This window comes from Alternaria viburni, assembly GCF_023758015.1.
Source record: "Alternaria viburni strain BMP 2772 chromosome Unknown scaffold_17, whole genome shotgun sequence".
Classification (NCBI taxonomy): Eukaryota; Fungi; Ascomycota; class Dothideomycetes; order Pleosporales; family Pleosporaceae; genus Alternaria; species Alternaria viburni.
Window position 1 is genome coordinate 295,999 of NW_026055786.1, and position 17,462 is coordinate 313,460.

Below are 17,462 nucleotides of genomic sequence, written 5' to 3' on the forward strand. Positions count from 1 at the left end.
ACGCCGGCGACGGTGAATTCGACCGTCCATGCGAACTCAGCGTTGAAGGTGTTCTCGACGCAACTTTCTCAATCGCATCCTCCTTCTCCGTATCGTCAGATGTGCCAGCATCTTTCTCAAGTTCCCTCAGTCGCGCAGCACGCGAGCTCTCTATAGCACCGGCTATGTTGACCCGTTAGTAACCCACACCCCCAACATCGCAGTAAGACGAAGTTATGCGTACAGCGATTTCTTGAACTCTGTCGACTCGTCGTACTTCTCTGACTCTTCGAAGTAAAACTGCGGACAAGAGCGACTGGTGAGGTAATGGCCTCATGACCCGGCCCTAAGCCTTGTTGTTCCCGGGAATAAGTTCGTTCCAGATCTGCACTCTCCATGCTGAATTGATTACCCGGAGGGATGACGCAAGTTGGTCTTGAGCAATTCAGGACCAAAAAAGACAGAACGGATGACTTTGCGAATGCAGTTAGAGAAGGAAAACGGGCAGTAACAGACTAGAACCTTAGGTAGTATACTGCGCGACCCCGCGCACTTGCGATTAGCCATCCGAGGTGTTTAAGTAGGCGCCACAATTCCCCTGATCAATAATTTTCGTGGCTGCACGTCTACCTGGTTTGTCGATCGTAGCCGTTACCGCATGCAGTGCAGGCGGGGCTTAACTTACGAGTGCATGACGGTAACCGTTTAGCTGCGTGCGCCCTACGAGGCCCGACGGGGAACAAGACGTTATTGTGCATCGGCAAACTTACCGATGCGCGGCTCTCCAAGTGGAACTCGGTGCATTGTTTGATAATTGACCTGTAATGAGTCACGTACGTTATCTTCTTTCGTTTTGCAAGGCAGGGAATGCGCGTTTGACTCAGACTACCATGTCTTCGGTCTGCGGATTAGTAAAGTCCGACGGTATGCGTTAGGAATTATGGAACGCCGATTCGGAATGCGATCCATCTCGGAATGCGATTTCAGACTGGGACGTGTGTTGATTCTCGATTCTTGTTGCATGTATCTCCGTCGGCGAACTATCGCTGCAAGTCTACAGCGTGTGCATCGCCTATGTCTCGAGGTTGATGCTGCGACCAAAGCGGCCGTAGAGTGCCTTCTTCAGCTCTCCCATCTCTTCTTGGATACCTTCTAGCTTGGCCTTGAGAGCTTCTACCTCGCTGTCAATGGTCTCTGTTGATGAACTCAGAAGCTCAAGGACCTGCGGTTGGGGTAATGAGACGAAGCAATCCCCGACTTTGTATCTGTGGGTTGTGATCAGCTTATTGATACTCTGGTCATATTAAGATGAGAAGCCGATTTGCAGCTGGTCGCAGAGAACTTACGGTACTTTCTCCTCTTCATCAACTAGCTCGAGTTCGCCTGAGATCTCCTCCAGGTCTTCCTTCTCCTTCTGCGCTGTTGTTAGACCGAGTGCAGACCGAATGCGGCGGTTTGAATCATACAATCTTTGCCCTCAGCTCCTCTTCCAGAAGCTCTTCTTTCTGATGCAGAGAACTGAATTTGTTGATCTTCTCTTGATCCTCGCGGCGCACCTCTAGGTCCTCACTTTGCGCTGAGGCCTCTTCATCTTTCGTGAGCTGCCACCTTTAGCGCCAAATCGGAGAACACGATGCAAAAATTGATGGCACTCACCATACGGCGCTGCATGATGTAAGCAAGCGATTATGAGTGCTGTCTGGGTGATGAAATCGAAATGAAGTTGAGTTGAGTAAGCAAGAGAAGTGAGAGACGTTGGTGGCTACCTAGGTATGCTCCGGCGTTGCTCGTGCCTCCGGGTGTGAGAATGCCAAGACCGTCGCGAGGCAGGCGCGAGCCGGTGTTGAGTGGGCTTTCAGGAATATGCGTCAAAACATCATCTCAGTTCTTCAAACTACACAAAATCGCCATATATTGTAATACGGTTGTAGTTCCTTAAACACCCGTGCCAGCTTCGCACAGCTAAATCTAGTCGACTGTAACCTAAACGCTATACCCTACACAACCCCATCATTCCTCCCCAGATCTCCTTCCACCCTCTCAAACTGCGGCCCTCCCTCCTCCCTCTTCTCCACTAATTCGTTACTTGTCTGACTGTTTTGAGCGTCGCTCAAAGCTCTCACAACATCACTCTCCGCCTTATCCCTGACCAACTTCCTCAACGCCTGTATCAAAAACCCGCTAAAAACATCAACACTCCACTCATCAGGCACAATCGCCAACACATCAGCGACATCAAGCCAGCCCCCAAACCGCTCTAAGAGTTCAGAGGTGCGCTCCACCCTCTGCGAAAGATCTTCTATCTGGAGAAATTCTCTGAGCAGGTGGCCAAACATGCGTGATTGTTCTGTGCGCGTGGGGATCTGGCTGTGCGACACGGGTGGTGCGCCGGGGGTGGCGCGGCGGTGGATAGAGGCGTAGCCGTAGAGGCAGTAGCTTATTGCTGTGTTGTAATCGCCCAAACCGTGCGTAAGCAGTTTCAGCGCTTCTTCGTGCCGCTCTTGCCGGCCGTTTAGAATGATCATTTCGGAGACTAGCTCTTGGCTGTAGGGCTGCAGGCGGGACAGAACGGTGTGAACGTCGTAGGACGAGGTTTCGCTGAGGAGTTGCAACAGGCGGATGCGGGCGTGCCACCATTCTGCGTCGAGGGCGTTGTCGGTTATGAAGGAGAAGTAGGTTGGTTTCGGGGGTTCGAGGATGCGGTAGGTTTCGTAGCTTTGGGAGAGGGTGGCGCGGGATGAGGAAGTGCTTTCGAGCTCGGTGATTACGGTGGAGAGGTAGAATGCTATGAGTTCGTTTACGTACTCGGGGTGCTGGGGCTGGTGTTAGTAGAGCGAGTAAAAATGTGCGGAGGGGCTTACCTTTTTCTGGCCGAAGACAAGATACTCCAGGTACTCTTTGACAGCGCCTGGCGCCTTGTCTCTTAGTAGAGCGACAGCTCGAGTAGGATCAAACTTGACTCTACTCTGATCGTCCGCAAAGACTTGAACACCCAGCTTTGGATTCCTATTCGCAAGCCATGCGCCATATTCTTCTACCAGAGCTTGATCGCGAATCTTTCGTAGATAGTCGCGCACCTTATGCTCGCCATCTACAAGTTCGCCTCCCTTGTCTTCTTCGCCCTCCAGAATCCGTTTCCAGGTTGCCAGCACATGTGACGCCTTGACAGAAGCCTTGCAGTTGCCTTGGTACAAACGACTGAGCAGGAATAGACGCTTGAATTGTTCTAATAATTCCACAGCGCGATCGAAGCACTCTACTTCCTTATCGACCAGTTCGTAAAGCTCTGCTCGATGGGCACCGGGGCTGGAAGTGCCCTTTGGACTTCCTTGGTCTAGAAGTAGGAGGATGTGAAGCAATGCTGCATCGACAGTCTTGAACACGGTTGGATCGTTTGTTACGCTTGCCATTCCTTTCCGCTTTTTCCAAAATTGGAGATATCGCTTTACGAAATGCAACAAATTGTCACCAAAGGGACCATTGACATTCGTTGGCATGGTGGAGAGATCGTTCTGTTGCAAGAAGTGCTCTACCAGCGTTGTGATGCCGCCATAGATCTGTATGCCGTCCGAGCCTTGTACCACTTCTTGATTGAGAATCGGCATCAGGCTCAAGACAACTCGCGGATCTATTTCACCTTCAATGAGCGCTTGTTCGGTGATACGCTTCTCATTTTCGAATATGATGATGTTCGTTTTGGTACGTAGAACCACGTCCATAAAGAGCATAAGCGAGGCTTTTTGACGAATGTATATGAGACTAAGGTATTCAGACTCGTTGCGCGGCTCTTGTCCACGGATATCGCCTAGGATGGTTTCTATGACTCTTCTGTCAGGCTGGATGCGTGTCGCATCTCCAATGAGCGCATACTGGGCCGCTTCGATTCGAGAATCCAATCGGGTCACCAAAGGGTTTCGTACTGTCCACCATATCTGGTCTCCGGCCCAGACGACAGTCTGTGACTGTAACTTGGACAGGCGCTCCGCAAACTCACGGTCCGCATTTGCTTGGCGCTTCTCGACTTCATTGGACTCTGTCGCTGCTCCCTCTGATGAAGCAAGCTGCAACTTCCTGACGGTTAGTTTCGCGCCTACTTCCGAAATTACTAGATCGTAAGGCTGCACTACAGTGCGCATACCTATAGGCGTCGAGATATGTGAGCCTTTGGTCTGAACTGGCAGACCGAGTGGGCTGAAGTTGAGCCAGTGCTTGTCAACTTCTCCAGCACTAGGATCAACATCCCATCGCTGAATCTCAACTCCGTAGGTAATACTACCTTCCGCCTCTCGATGTACAACTGCCAAGACGTAACCTTCCTCAGAGTTCATGCCTTGACCCATAGAGGCCGAGAAATCTATGCCCGCGCCGTCTACAGCAATCGCATCAGGATAGCTACTGAACTGTATGCTACCTCTGCACATATCTCCATCGAGGTTTACGAACATGCCGACTCCTTGGTCGGAAGGTGTAGTGCCGACTGTCAACAGAAACTCGTTCGGGTTTGGTGATGCGACGTGGGGTCTCAAAGGAATGAAGGGCGGCGGTCGTGGAAGCAGTGGCTCTTCGGGCTGTGGTCTCTCTTCTTCGGTTGGAGCCGGTGGTAGAGGTTTATCGGGTGAAGTTGCGCCGCCTCGAGACTGGCTAGACGCTCTTTCGCCTTCTCCTCCCATAGCGGCTCGGCCAGGCGAGCGTGACGGAGCCGGTGACATGTCGCGAGAGAGCGATTGTGGTACGTCGAATCCATAGCGTTGCGCCGGAGCCCGTGGGCTGGCTGTTCTTGAAGGACCGCCCAGCCCAAGCACGTTCAAACTCGTACTTCGAGAATGGCCGCGGTGCTCCTCGGGAGCTTGTGGATGCGAAGCGGAGGAAACGCTCCTAGAAGGTGCATTTGGCACGGTCGCCAGATGCTCAGCGGCTCCGCCAATGTCGCCGGCGTCTGGGTCCAAGGAAGATATGGGAAACAGACCTATCTTCTGCTGATGTACAACGTCCAACAGGGCATATGAATGCGCATCCGCAGCGCATGAGAACGTGTCTCGGCGGACAGAGACCAGACAGCCTCCGTATTCAATCGCCTTGATCGCTTTCGGGGGCGAGTTCTCGGATATCTGCACCAGTCGCAGGCGCTTCTTGAGGCCGATGACGACTACTACCCCATCCTCAGCAGAACCTTCGATGTCGTCGTTCAAGTCGACACCTCCAACCCACAGACATCCTATCGGCTTGAAAGTCGAGTCGGGGCTCAGCTCGGGTAGCGAGTATATGGAGAGGGTATTGTTGCACAGCACGCAGGCCTTGCTGATCTTGGGAAGCAGGAGAATCTGCTGCACGCCAGGCCCATTGCTGTCGTTATGGGGCGGTTCCAGTCGCGAGGCGATGATGGCCGTGGGCTCTTCGGAGGGATCGTCGGTCTCGGGCGGAAGCAGGACGAAGTGGATGATCTCGGCGGCGGAGGTGCCAACATAGAGGTTGCCGTTCCACACCTCTACACACGTGATGCGCACGTCGGTCGACGGGCCATCAGCGGACAGCGGGAGGTTTGCGACGAGCTTGCGGAGGATGTAGGGACCATCTTGCGGGGGCGGGCGCCGTGTCGCGGGCGGTTGGGAAGGTGCGTCTGCCATTGTTCTCAACCTTCACATGCGCCATGGCAGGCTATGGCAGCGAAGTGTAAGAGGCGCGCATGGTGCGTGTTGGATGTGCGCTCGTGGTGCCTGGTGAGCTCTCATGGCGGCAGTCCACCAATTAGGGCCGCCCAACGCCGCACCTTCCGCGGTTTCACGGCAAGCTGGGTGCATACGTAACCAACTCCATTCCATGATTCACAACGCGCCGTGAAGGCTTGCGGGAGTAGACTACGACAGGCGCGCAATAAACCCCGGTTCTTTCGGATTCCAATTACACGTCTGTCTCACTCGCAGACACGGATACAGACTGAAGCGCAACCATGGAGGGCGGAGTAGATATGGATGAGAGGGTCGAGACTCCACCCAGTGCCGAGAGGCAGGAACCAGTCGCAGAAGAAGAGCAAGAAGAGGGGAACAAGTTCCAAAAGGCGATCGGCGCATGGAGAAGTGCGAATTCCCGTGACGCATATGATGCGACTAGGCTAACAATGCGCCAGACATCGACCTCACCACTCTCATTCCGCAGCTCGACACGGTAGCCTCGGATCTTGTCGCACACCAAAGAGACGCTCTCACCCAAAGGAAGGACCTCGCGCAGAAGACCAAAGACTTTCGGAAACTCGACGATGCAAGCAAGCTCAGCGACATCAAAGGCCTCTTGAAGTGTAAGCCTCCACCTGCGCAGCTGACTGAGCTCTACTAAGCCAGATTCGCAGCATACCAGAACTTCATTGATCTTATATCCAACCAGTCCAAGACGGTACAGGCTGCCTTCTTCCAAGTCTACTCGCCGCTTTCTGAAGCACCCGACCCGTACCCTCTCCTCGAAGCCTCCGTCGACTCGCTTGTGACCTCCGAAGAACTCGTGCCAAAGCTCACGTCTGAGAATGAGCGCCTACAGAAGACGGTAGCGAAACTCACCACACAACTCGACGATTCAGACAAGAAGTTGGAGGAGGAGCGGACGGCACGGAAAGCCCTCGAGGACAGCCGAGACAGCAAGATCAAAGACGTGGAAGCGTCATGGTCGGCTGTGCTGAACGAGAAGCAGGACAACTGGGAGTCAAAGGAGAAGAGCCTGGAAGAGAAGGTCGAGAACCAGGACCGACTGTTGAAGGAGCTCAAGGCCAGTTACGAGGTCTCACAGCGACTTGGTCAGGGAGAGGCGTCTGAAGAAGAAGGCGGTCGCGGTGCTACTGCGGCGGAGCTTGAGATTGTCAGCTCAGAGCTCGAGCGAACAAGCCACCGACTGGCAGAAATCACAGCACGGAACGAGCAACTACGCCTCGAGTTGGCCCAGTCTGCATCTGCGCCAACGCAACAGGTTGCGGTTGAAGACGATCCGGCCTTCCTGCGATTACGATCCGAGAACTCATCACTCCTGCGAAAGCTGGAGAATGCGCGCTTCGAAAAGGACTCCGAACGAACACGGCTCGAGACAGAGACAAGGAGCTTGGAGCGGGAGATCAAGTCGCTGCGAAGTGAAAAGGAAGCTCTTCGCGAGAAGGTGCAGAAATGGGGCGACTACGAGAACGTGAAGCAGGAGTTGGAAGTGCTAAAGGTAGGCTCTCCATATAATGCTGTTGAGTCCAAGCTAATTTGCGGCAGTCAATCGAGTTCGCAACAGGCGACGACGACGATGAAGCCACTGAAATCGCCCTCTCACAAAACACCACATCCGGCAAGGGCAAAGGCGAAACACTGGAACAGCTCCTGCTCGCTCGTAACAAGAAGCTCAGCAACGAGCTCACCGTTATGCGCGTCTCACACCAAGACCTGCAGAGCAGGCTAGAAGCTCTCCAAGAAGAGCTCTCAAACACAAACATGGACCTAGAAAAGTCCCGCCAACTCAACGAGACACTAGAAGCCGATCTCGAGAAAGTCCAACAAGAAGCCACAAACGCCTTCGACCCCTCTGGCATGTCCGTTGCAGGAACCTACGTATCGCGTTACCCGCAATCCTCCTTTGGCGGAGGACGAAGAGGCCGCTCATCACCCACCTCCTCGATAATCTCCGGCTTCGACAACTCGTCGCAAGCACCCACCCTAGCCTCTCTACGTGCTGGAGGAGGAGGTGAACCCATGGGCGGCGGCTCCGGCATCCTCCCCATGATAACCGCGCAACGCGACCGCTTCAAGAAGCGCAACTCGGAGCTCGAAGCCGAACTGCAAAAGTCGTACCAAACCGTCTCCTCCCTCCGAAGCGAGATAGGTGCGCTACAAAAAGACAACCTAGACCTCTACGAAAAAACGAGATATGTGAGCAGTTACAACGCAGTCAACAGAGGCCCCGCCTCCAGCGCGTCGAGCTACGGCGCAAATCCCAATCCCTCTGCCATCAACATCGATTCCGGAGGCACAGGTGGGTCAACAGTCGACACCAAATACCGCTCAGCCTACGAGTCAAACCTCAGTCCCTTCGCGGCGTTCCGGGGCCGCGAGAGCGCGCGTGCGATGAAGCGCATGCACCTCTTTGAACGCATGGTTCTGCGCGTTACTAAATTTGTGCTTCAGACGAGGACGAGTCGGAATATCTTTGCGGGGTACCTGCTTGCGCTGCATTTTATGGTGTTTTATTTCTTGTTTAGCTTTGAGGCGGGGGCTGCTGGGGGCGCGGCGGTTGTGGCGGGGCCGAGTGTGCCTGGTGGACCGGTTCCTGGGCCTGAGGACCCCGGGGTGTGGCATAATGAGGATGATGGGACTAGTTGAGGGGTGAGGGATGGGGTGTATTATTAGGATGGGTTTCGGGTGGGCAATGGGTGCTTATTTGTGGTATGTGCCTTGGGGGCTTGGGACTGGCGGCGATGATACATCAAATTATTCATCAGGATTATCACTGATAATAATGATGAATAATTTGATGTTATCAACGTCGCCAGTTCCTACTATCCCGTCCATGGCACAGCGACCATAATAGGCCTTTGCTGTACTCGGAGACCCAAAAGCGACCATTTGAAGAGCCTTTCCTCCAACAATTCTATAAGTCTCACGTCGATCGAGAAAGGGATCGATGATCAGCGATCACTGTGGGGGTTTGGATCTGAATATAGGCGCTGGGATCTTTTTACAGAACTGAGATGCCTTATTCGACTTGATATTCCTTGTAGCATGAGGTACAGTGACAGTCGATCAATATGGACCCGATGTCGAGCATCCTCCAAATAGTCTACTGATAGGCTTCATAACGAAAGCAGAACCAGTACAGCATATGCATATGACATTCCTTAGCACACTTTGATTAGCAAAGATTGGACATGCCGACCTAGAGCCTACCACATGTCAAAACCACTGTTGTGTAACCATTTTGATATCGCAGCGCATCGATATCTCGACCACCCGCCGGCGGCTGGCAGATGCTACCCGAGCGCAACGAATCATCTCGGAAAGCCGTGTCCATACAGGTCCATGGTTTCTTCGTCCTTATCCTGTGACCTAGATTGGCAGAACTGGAAAGAACAGCAAGACATCGTTCCAAACAACGCAAAAGTGGCAAACCATTCGCAAGCGCGAAGGACGTATCGCGGTTATGTATAGCAGAGAGCGTACTGCCCTCAGGGCATCTGAGTGGCCATCTCAAAAAACACATGGCGACACGCCATCCCTTCATAATCCTTCCATCTCGATTCCTCCCACCTCGTTCCTACAACCAGCAGCAAAACCACTAGAATAGCATGAATCGAGAGAAACACAGATGGCGACACGCTTCCATCCTCCAGCTTCCTTGGTCCTTCCTGCAGAACCGCTCTCGAGCACTGCCATCCAACGAAATGGGTATCGAGGAACAGAAACCGGGAAAACGGCCATGCAAGAGCGGAATGTCAAACAAGATCCCCGCCTACAATCTGCCAATCCACCTGCACGACATTGGTATGTCTGGCCAGTAGCCAGTGAGCCAAACACAAGCATCCAATCCACAATGCCAGTCGAGAAAACCAGAGACCTGTTCGCCGGCCGCTGGCTGCCAATAGCGAAGCGCCGAGATAGCGTTCGAGGATTCTAGCGCTGGAGGCCTGTCCAGGCCCGTTCTGGTCTCTCATTGGCCAACCTCCACCTTATCCCTGTGAGTAGCCGGATGAGGTATATTAGCTGTCATTTCTTTCACCTACCCGTCGCTGCATGCAGAGTATATTAATAGTCTTTTTCTGTGGATGCGAAAGTATTTGCGGTGTTTGTACCTTCTACATGTGGTTTGGCGGTGCGGGAAGGTGCAGGTGGGTATTTGCGACCAGCGATGCCAGCGACGGGTGGGTACAGGGAAGTTGTACTGGGGGATGTGGTAGCTTGGGTACGTTGCCAGCTGATGATTGCGTGACTAGGTGTAGGACGGGCGGCTCTGCGGGTAGTGGGTGGGAGAAGGAGATAGAGGGAGGAGGGAAGGGAAGTGGAAGGACTGGGTGTGGAGAGGGCGGTTGATTGTGGTGGTTTGTGAGGGTTCTTGGTTTTTTGCACTCTACCGTAGTAGGTGTGCAGGTTCTGATCGCGTGCTGATTTCCAACTTGCCAGACTCGAGTCTTGCTGACGCTGGCAAGACGTGTCCGTGAAGTTTCCAAACTCAGCGCAGGAAGGCGGGCGACATCCGTCTCACTTCAACATCAATCATCAACTATCTATACTCACACCTACAACAAAGCCCCAACTCCAAACCTCCACCTCCCCATCAGCACATCATCAAGCACCCCTCCCGACGATCACAGATCTGCCCATCTCCATCTCCATCTCGCATCAGCACCTTAACCCTCTACCCTATTACCAAATTACCAACCCCCTCCCGTCGCAACCCCCAAAATAGCCATCTCGCCAGCCGATCCCCACGGGCGTTTACAGCACTAACCCCCAAACCCGGCTAGCGGCCGTCCTGACCACCCCCAGGCGCCGCTCGGCAGAGCAGCGAACCACAACACACCTGCCATCCCTCCCATCTCTCTTCGAACGCTGTGAGCCTATCACACCCCCGCCAGCTATATTTGGGGTCTTTTCCTTGCCTGCATTAGCGGACTAAGTGAGCAAAGCGAGCGAAAGCAGTGGCTGGAAGGGCGAGTGGGACACGGCGGTAAACGGCTGCTCGGCTTCGCAGACTCTGTGCGCGAGTAGTCTGTTTGTGGAGCGGGCGACTACGCGCTGGGAGTAGGGATAGCGATGGCGCAAAACTGGTTCGTTTCGTAGTGTAGCGCGATGGGTACGTTGTGTATATAGGAACATGGCATACACGGCCTCGTTGACGGTTTCCCATATCCACCTCACTACCAACACAACATCTCACTTCCCTCTACAAGAGACCCGCTTTCGTCGTCGTTCGCGTACTTTCCTTTGGGCTTCTTTCCTTGAGACTTATTTCTGACGTTTGTTTCATTTCGCTTGGACCGTTTTATTCATCTTACGGATCTCATCGCTTCCGAGTCTTACAATAGCTCAGCAACAACCAATCTATTCCCGGAATACTATCATACCGGCGGCAAGGCTTACACTGGATTCTTGAACGACGCTTGGTTTTCTGGTATAAACATCGAGACGGTCGCACTCTGTTCGAACATCACACAAGCATCCAAGACTTCGACTCGGCAATCTACATCACCATCCAAGATACTACAAGCCGACAACCTCAAACATGATCTTCACCACTCTCAGCCTCGTCTTGGCTCTGGCACCAGCCACCATCTTCGCCGCTCCCAGCCAGACCGTCGACTCGATAGCAGCTTTGATCCCTCGGCGAGACATCCCCGCGGTCATCTACAAGGAGCTGTTGAAGACAGACTCACTATGTGATCTATCCAACGTTGCTCTTCCTGCTGGTACGTCCCTCCATCCCCACCACCAACCATCCCAAACAAAAAACATATACTAACACCACCCAGCACCCACCCCCCTCGCCGCCCCCGCAAAAGGCACATCCCTCCGGCACATCGCCATCGGCCGGGGCACCCAAAACTACACGTGCGCCGACTCCTCCGCATCCACCATCCCCAAAGCCACCGGCGCAATCGCCACGCTCTTCAACGCGACCTGCGACGCCGCCCGCCTCAACGTGAACATCCTCGGCCAAGTCACCGACCTCGCACTCAACTACGCGATCCCCACGTCCGCAGAGGCAGACCAGCGTCTCAGTGGCCACCACCAGTTCACCGCCGCAGGCGTCCCTCTGTTCATGCTCGAGACAGACAAGAATGACTTCGGTCGTGTCGAGTGTGCTGTTAATGCGAAGAGTGCTGCGCCCACGACTGCGACCAAGGGAACGAATGGTCTGGGTAGTGTGCCGTGGCTCAAGTTGAACGCTACGGTTACGGCTGAGGGCGAGGCGGCTTGGGCGTACAACGAGGTTTACCGGATACACACCGCGGGTGGTATGGCGCCTAAGGACTGCAGTGGGATTGAGGGCAGTTTTACGGTCGAGTACAGTGCGCAGTACTGGTTTTACGCTTAAGTCATGGCGGTTTGACTGATTGTTCTTCTTTTTTTCTTTTCCGTCTTCTTCTGTATAAAGCATTTTCATCGGCGTTGGGGGCATGGGATGGGGGAGTACCCGGTTCAGCGTTCCGGCAAGAGCATAGTAAGCCTATCTGGATACGGGCTTCGATTAGTAGTTAGCATATACCATTCTCCGCGATTCTCTGTTCATAGCTCATAGTTGGGCGAACAGTAATCGTACTATTCAAATCACAAAAGTCGTTGGCACGTCATCATCTCGCTCTTTTCAAATGATGTCTTTGCGCCGTGTCTCAACTATCGTCCGGTTCCTCTCTCTTCGGCTTTCGATGCCTCGAGCTTCTCTTTCGGAGTAAAGTTCCCTTTTCAGGGTCGATTTCGGGTACGAACAGCTTGTTGACTTCTCCTTTCGCTTGCATGACCTTCTTAGGCCAGTCATAGCATATGTCGATGCGTGATCTGGGTGCGAAGATTTCCAGAACGAGGTAGATGAGGTAGTCGACGATGACGCAGATGCAGAAGAGCTTGCCGGCCCAGATGCCGCAACCGAAATATCTCTTCAGCCGCTCGATGAGAGCGAAGCTCTGTACGCCCGCACGACCACGTGTTGCACTCCACGCGCCAGCTGCCCCTGCGCCTTGGTAGAAGTCGCTGTGACTGATTACGCCGCTAATGCCGTCGTAGACCCTCTCTGTTCGCTGCGCAATGTCGGTCCAGGAGTACATCTGCTTGACCTGGTTATGGAAGAGCTCGGTCCTGACCTTTCCAGCTCGCAGTTTGGCGATGGCACGGCCTGTTGCTACGACAAGATCGTCTTCTTCGGGTGCCGCGAACTCAACCATGTGGGTGGGCAGCACTTCAGGGATACCTCCGACTCGGGTTGCTACTACGTAAAGCCCACAGGATGCAGCTTCCACAATGACGGTTCCGAACGCCTCTGTTAATGAGGGGCAGAGGTAGATGTGTCCCCGTACCATGACATCTCTGACTTCTTCATGGCGGACCGGACCGATCATGAGAACCTTGTCTTGCAACACATTGCGCTCGATCATCTGTTCAAGATCGATAGCCTTTGGTCCGTTGCCAGCGATGATGAAGCGAACGTTTGGGTTCGCAGCAACGATGTGGGGTATAGCAGCGACTAGCAGATCGGTGCCCTTGTTGTAGTATAGCCGTTGTATGACAATGACGGTGATAATCTCATCAGGGCCCATTGGCTGTCGCGGACCAGGCGCCTTCTTCGTGTGCGTAGGGTCGACCGAATCGTGGGAAAGAGGACGGAAGTTCTCTGCAACAACCGCGTTGGGTATGACAGAGACCATGAGTGGGTCTAGCGAGGCTCGAAGGACGGTGTTCTCTTTGCTACAATGTGTTAGCAGCTGCCAGCCCCGGAAAGATTACCAGTGAAGACATACCAAGTATGACTGACGCAGATGACATGATCCACATCACTCAGGGTAAACTTGAGAAGCTTGTTCGTAAGTATGCTTCCCGCATCAGCAAATCCAAAGAGACTGTGATCCGTGAAAACCGTCCTCAGCCCCATAGTCCTCGCATGCAGAATCGCCTCGTGGCACAGACTACTGAGACTAGCATGGCCGTGTACGATGCCGATATTTTCGCGGATGACGATGTTCCGGAATATGGGAAAGAAAGAGAAGACGGTCGGGAAGGTGGTTTCGCGGTATATGACCCAGAAGGGAACGTAGTAGACTTTCAGGCCGTTCGTTAGGTAGCGAACACCGGTTCGGCCCGCGTAGGCATGTGTTATAACGATTACTTTGTGGCCGCGGTCGATTAGTTTCTGGGGGTTATTAGATGTGAGCACAGTGGGGCTTGATGATCGGGACCTACGCTGGACAGTTGGTACATGTGACTTTCGACTCCTCCTACGATTGATGAGTACTGCGCCGAGTCTCAAGACGCGGCTAGGTGCATACCGGGTTGAGGGTAGAAGTTGTCGCTAACCATAGCGATGTTGTACGGCATGATGGCGAATTATGAGGACTGGCACCTCGAGTCTGCTCAAAAGAATACATCGCGCTCACATATGGGCGCAAATGAAAGGTACCATGGGTGTATTTGGCGGGGAGCGCACCCAGCTGCAATGTCGCGAACTCAGGGCCTCGGCGCGTCACCTGTCGGCGTTTGGCGTGGCTGGAACTCCGACTAAATTTCCAGGGTCCATAGATTTTCTAAACTCACCATCCGCCTGTCGCAAACGGTCGCGGATCCCTCCAGGCTTCACTTTGAGCTGTCGCAACCCGAAATATCGCAGGATCCCTTACATCATGTTTCAAAGACGTTATGTGCCGCCTGCGGTTGTCGCCAAGAAGCAGCCTTCACCTCCCGCGCCCGTTGTCGCAAAGGCCTCCAGCCCTGTAATTGCTACGAATGAAGAAGTCGCTGCCTCAAGTCCCGAGCCCGCAGAAACCAGCCCGGTAGCAGAGGCAAAAAAGACCATCAAGAAGCCGAAAAAGAGAAAACGCGAAGCAGAGACCGCCAAAGAGGAGGAGGATGAGATTTCGAAGAAGCACAAGAATGTCTTCTCCAAATTCGAAAAGGCAGCGAAGCTAGCTGAAGCCAAGAGTCAAAATGCAGAGGAGGAACCTGCGAAGGATCCGCAAGAGGCAGGAGAGCTTCATGACCTCGAGCCTATGCCGCAACCCGCACCGATTCCCGAGCCCGTTTACGAACCCACCTTCTCCACCCTTCCCACCTGGCTCGCGCAGCCTACTACCGTCGAAGCGTCGAAAACAGTCCCGTTCGCCGAATTGGGTGTAGATTCCCAGTATGTCAAGAAGCTGGAAAAACAAGGCTTCAAGGACGCTTTGGCGGTACAGACTGCGTTGCTACCTCTGCTACATCCCGGCTTTGACCAACACTTGGGCGATATATGTGTGTCGGCAAAGACTGGTTCTGGAAAGACGCTAGCATATCTACTCCCTGTTATCGAAGCGCTCAAAGACCGTACCGTACCTGTCCTATCCGCAATCGTCGTAGTACCAAGCCGGCAGCTCGTCAACCAAGCCCTACAAGTCGCCGAGGACCTGTGCGCTGGAACAAAGATCAAAGTAGGAACAGCGTTGGGCAATGTCGCGTTTGCGACAGAGCAGAAGCAGCTCGTCAAGATGCGACCGCAATACGACCCGAGGAGAGCACATGAGCTGCAGGAGAAGGCTTCTCGACAATATCAGACAGGCTTCATGGAGCGAGGAGGGTTGTACGATGACTTGAGAGCCATGCCTCTGGATCACGTTCCACAGTATGATTCGGGCGTGGACATACTCATCTGCACTCCGGGTCGATTGGTCGAGCACATCGAGCACACAACAGGCTTTCTGCTGAACAGCGTGCGCTGGCTCGTCATCGATGAGGCTGACCAGCTTTTGAACCAAAACTTCCAGGGCTGGGCGACCGTGCTCATGGACGCCCTTCACGGTGAGACTCGGGTGGACTTCATGAACGCCCAAGAGCGGATACGAAAGCGGGAGCGCGACGCCAACTCCATCTGGTCCATGGCATTGCCTGCCCGGAGGCAACTCACCAAAGTTGTGCTTTCGGCGACAATGGAAAAGGACCTTACGAAGCTAGGCACTCTCAAGCTGAAGCGACCGAAGTTGGTAGTCGTACAAGACGAGACTACGGAACTACAGCCCATGGAGACTGAAGAGAACGTGTTCGAGCTGCCGTCTACACTAGAGGAGTTCGCATTACATGTGGGCGATGGTTCAAACAAACCATTGCACCTGCTATACGTACTACTTAACTACGTTTACCCGGGCACACTGGAATTATCAAAGCCATCTTCAGACTCCTCAGACTCCTCAGACTCCTCTTCATCCTCAGACAGCGACTCCGAGTCTGACTCGGAAAGCCGCGCAATCATATCCCAGCAAACCGGCCGCGTCCTCATCTTCACCAAAAGCACAGAAAGCGCATCCCGCCTATCGCATCTCCTCAGCGCCCTCATGCCCCTCTTCGCCACCCACATCAAAACCATGACCCGCGCCCTTACCGCAGACGCCTCCCGCAAGCTCCTCAAATCCTTCAGCTCCGGCGCCACCAAAATTCTCATCGCCTCCGACGCCGCGTCCCGCGGTTTGGATATCCCCGATATTACTCACGTGATCAACTACGATCTTCCTACCAGCATTACGAGTTATGTGCACCGCGTGGGCCGGACGGCGCGTGCGGGTAAACCGGGTGAGGCTTGGACGATGTTTACGAAGACGGAGGCGGCGTGGTTTTTGAAGCAGGTGGCTAAGGGGGATGGGATCAAGAGGGGGGGTAAGAAGGTTAAGAGGATGGAGTGGAAGGAGAGTGCTGTTACGGCGGATGGGAAGAAGAAGGCGTATCGTGCGGCGCTCAAGAAGCTGGAGAGTGCTGTCACCGGCAACGCCGACGCAGAATAGATTCGCAAGGAGAATGCGCGTTTGAATCAGATGCAGACTCAGACTCAAACTTGGAACTCAGGTTCAGTCTCACTCAGACTCAGATTCATACTTGGACTTAGACTCAGACTGGGGTCTGGTCTTGATTTGCGGCGAAATGCATGTTGTTGACCGCAACAAGTTTGCTTCGAAGATAAGGCAGCCGCCAACTTTTCTTTCCTTTTCCAGATACCCAATCCACAGCTAGTATCGGAGAATTTCTGTGCCTGCGTGTACCAAGCTTCCTCAAGCAGCTTGGCTTTGCTTGATACCATCCTCTACGATCGACAGATGGCGTGGAGTGACATGCGCCAGCAACGACTTTGCATCGCAATGGGCAGGTGATAAGAAACTCTAAACCCCCGAGCATCGGCATAGCAGAGTATCTCCAACGTTGATAGGACATGAACAACATTCCGCAGTCCAGCCTGGGGGAGCGCCAACTCGCAAAGTGTGGTGCTAAGCATTCTCCTCGGCATGCGTGACCAAGCTTGATGGTGCTTGATACCATCCTCCTCCGCGGTGTAGTGTGCTTGGAATGTTGCGGATCACGTCCTGAATTGGCAGGTTGGAAGCGCAAGCGGCCTTGTGATGCGCAATTGGCCGAGCTCGAGATTCGCGATTCTGTGGGCAAAAGTGCCCCATGAGTATGATTGGTCGTGGCATGTGTCTTTGCGACATGAAAGGGTTAGTTAGGCCATGCGGGAAGGTCCACTAGGGCCGGGCCTACACTCGACCTCTCCCATGTGCCGTCTGCAGACGCCCGCCCTTCAACCACACCACCCATCGCCACCTACCTAATGCAGTCCGCCGCCGCTCTTATCGCCTTGTTTGCTAAGTTACGCTGTTAATTAATCATGCGTTAACAGCTACCGATCGGCTGGACGACTCGGCGAGTTTCTGGAGGCTGGACATCGGGCGCAAGGGCAGATGTGACTGCGCTGTTCGCCGGCAGTTGGCCTGCTGATCGCGAGCTATCCATGGTACTACGGCACGTTTGCAT

General features: G+C 53.8%; 6 protein-coding genes across 6 annotated transcripts; 3 read left to right on the forward strand and 3 right to left on the reverse strand.

Annotated features, from left to right (window-relative positions):
- Positions 1-1,051: 1,051 nt before the first annotated feature.
- J4E79_007704 (uncharacterized protein) lies at positions 1,052-1,650 on the reverse strand (the record flags this gene model as incomplete). Its single annotated transcript, XM_049356567.1, has 4 exons — positions 1,052-1,244; positions 1,326-1,393; positions 1,446-1,580; positions 1,636-1,650. The coding sequence occupies 4 exons, from the start codon at positions 1,648-1,650 to the stop codon at positions 1,052-1,054; spliced, it is 411 nt and encodes a 136-aa protein (XP_049208914.1).
- Positions 1,651-1,976: 326 nt separating this feature from the next.
- J4E79_007705 (uncharacterized protein) lies at positions 1,977-5,603 on the reverse strand (the record flags this gene model as incomplete). The annotated part of the gene is made up of 2 exons (XM_049356568.1): positions 1,977-2,792; positions 2,841-5,603. The coding sequence occupies 2 exons, from the start codon at positions 5,601-5,603 to the stop codon at positions 1,977-1,979; spliced, it is 3,579 nt and encodes a 1,192-aa protein (XP_049208915.1).
- A 323-nt stretch (positions 5,604-5,926) lies between these two features.
- Positions 5,927-8,315, forward strand: J4E79_007706 (uncharacterized protein; the record flags this gene model as incomplete). The annotated part of the gene is made up of 4 exons (XM_049356569.1): positions 5,927-6,053; positions 6,104-6,271; positions 6,323-7,167; positions 7,215-8,315. 4 exons carry the CDS (start codon positions 5,927-5,929, stop codon positions 8,313-8,315), a joined length of 2,241 nt encoding a protein of 746 aa, XP_049208916.1.
- A 2,896-nt stretch (positions 8,316-11,211) lies between these two features.
- J4E79_007707 (uncharacterized protein) lies at positions 11,212-12,024 on the forward strand (the record flags this gene model as incomplete). The annotated part of the gene is made up of 2 exons (XM_049356570.1): positions 11,212-11,395; positions 11,459-12,024. 2 exons carry the CDS (start codon positions 11,212-11,214, stop codon positions 12,022-12,024), a joined length of 750 nt encoding a protein of 249 aa, XP_049208917.1.
- A 295-nt stretch (positions 12,025-12,319) lies between these two features.
- Positions 12,320-14,015, reverse strand: GPI3 (Phosphatidylinositol N-acetylglucosaminyltransferase gpi3 subunit; the record flags this gene model as incomplete). Its single annotated transcript, XM_049356571.1, has 4 exons — positions 12,320-13,388; positions 13,442-13,830; positions 13,881-13,915; positions 13,967-14,015. The coding sequence occupies 4 exons, from the start codon at positions 14,013-14,015 to the stop codon at positions 12,320-12,322; spliced, it is 1,542 nt and encodes a 513-aa protein (XP_049208918.1).
- A 302-nt stretch (positions 14,016-14,317) lies between these two features.
- On the forward strand, positions 14,318-16,441 carry J4E79_007709 (uncharacterized protein; the record flags this gene model as incomplete). Its single annotated transcript, XM_049356572.1, has 1 exon — positions 14,318-16,441. The coding sequence occupies one exon, from the start codon at positions 14,318-14,320 to the stop codon at positions 16,439-16,441; it is 2,124 nt and encodes a 707-aa protein (XP_049208919.1).
- Positions 16,442-17,462: the final 1,021 nt, after the last annotated feature.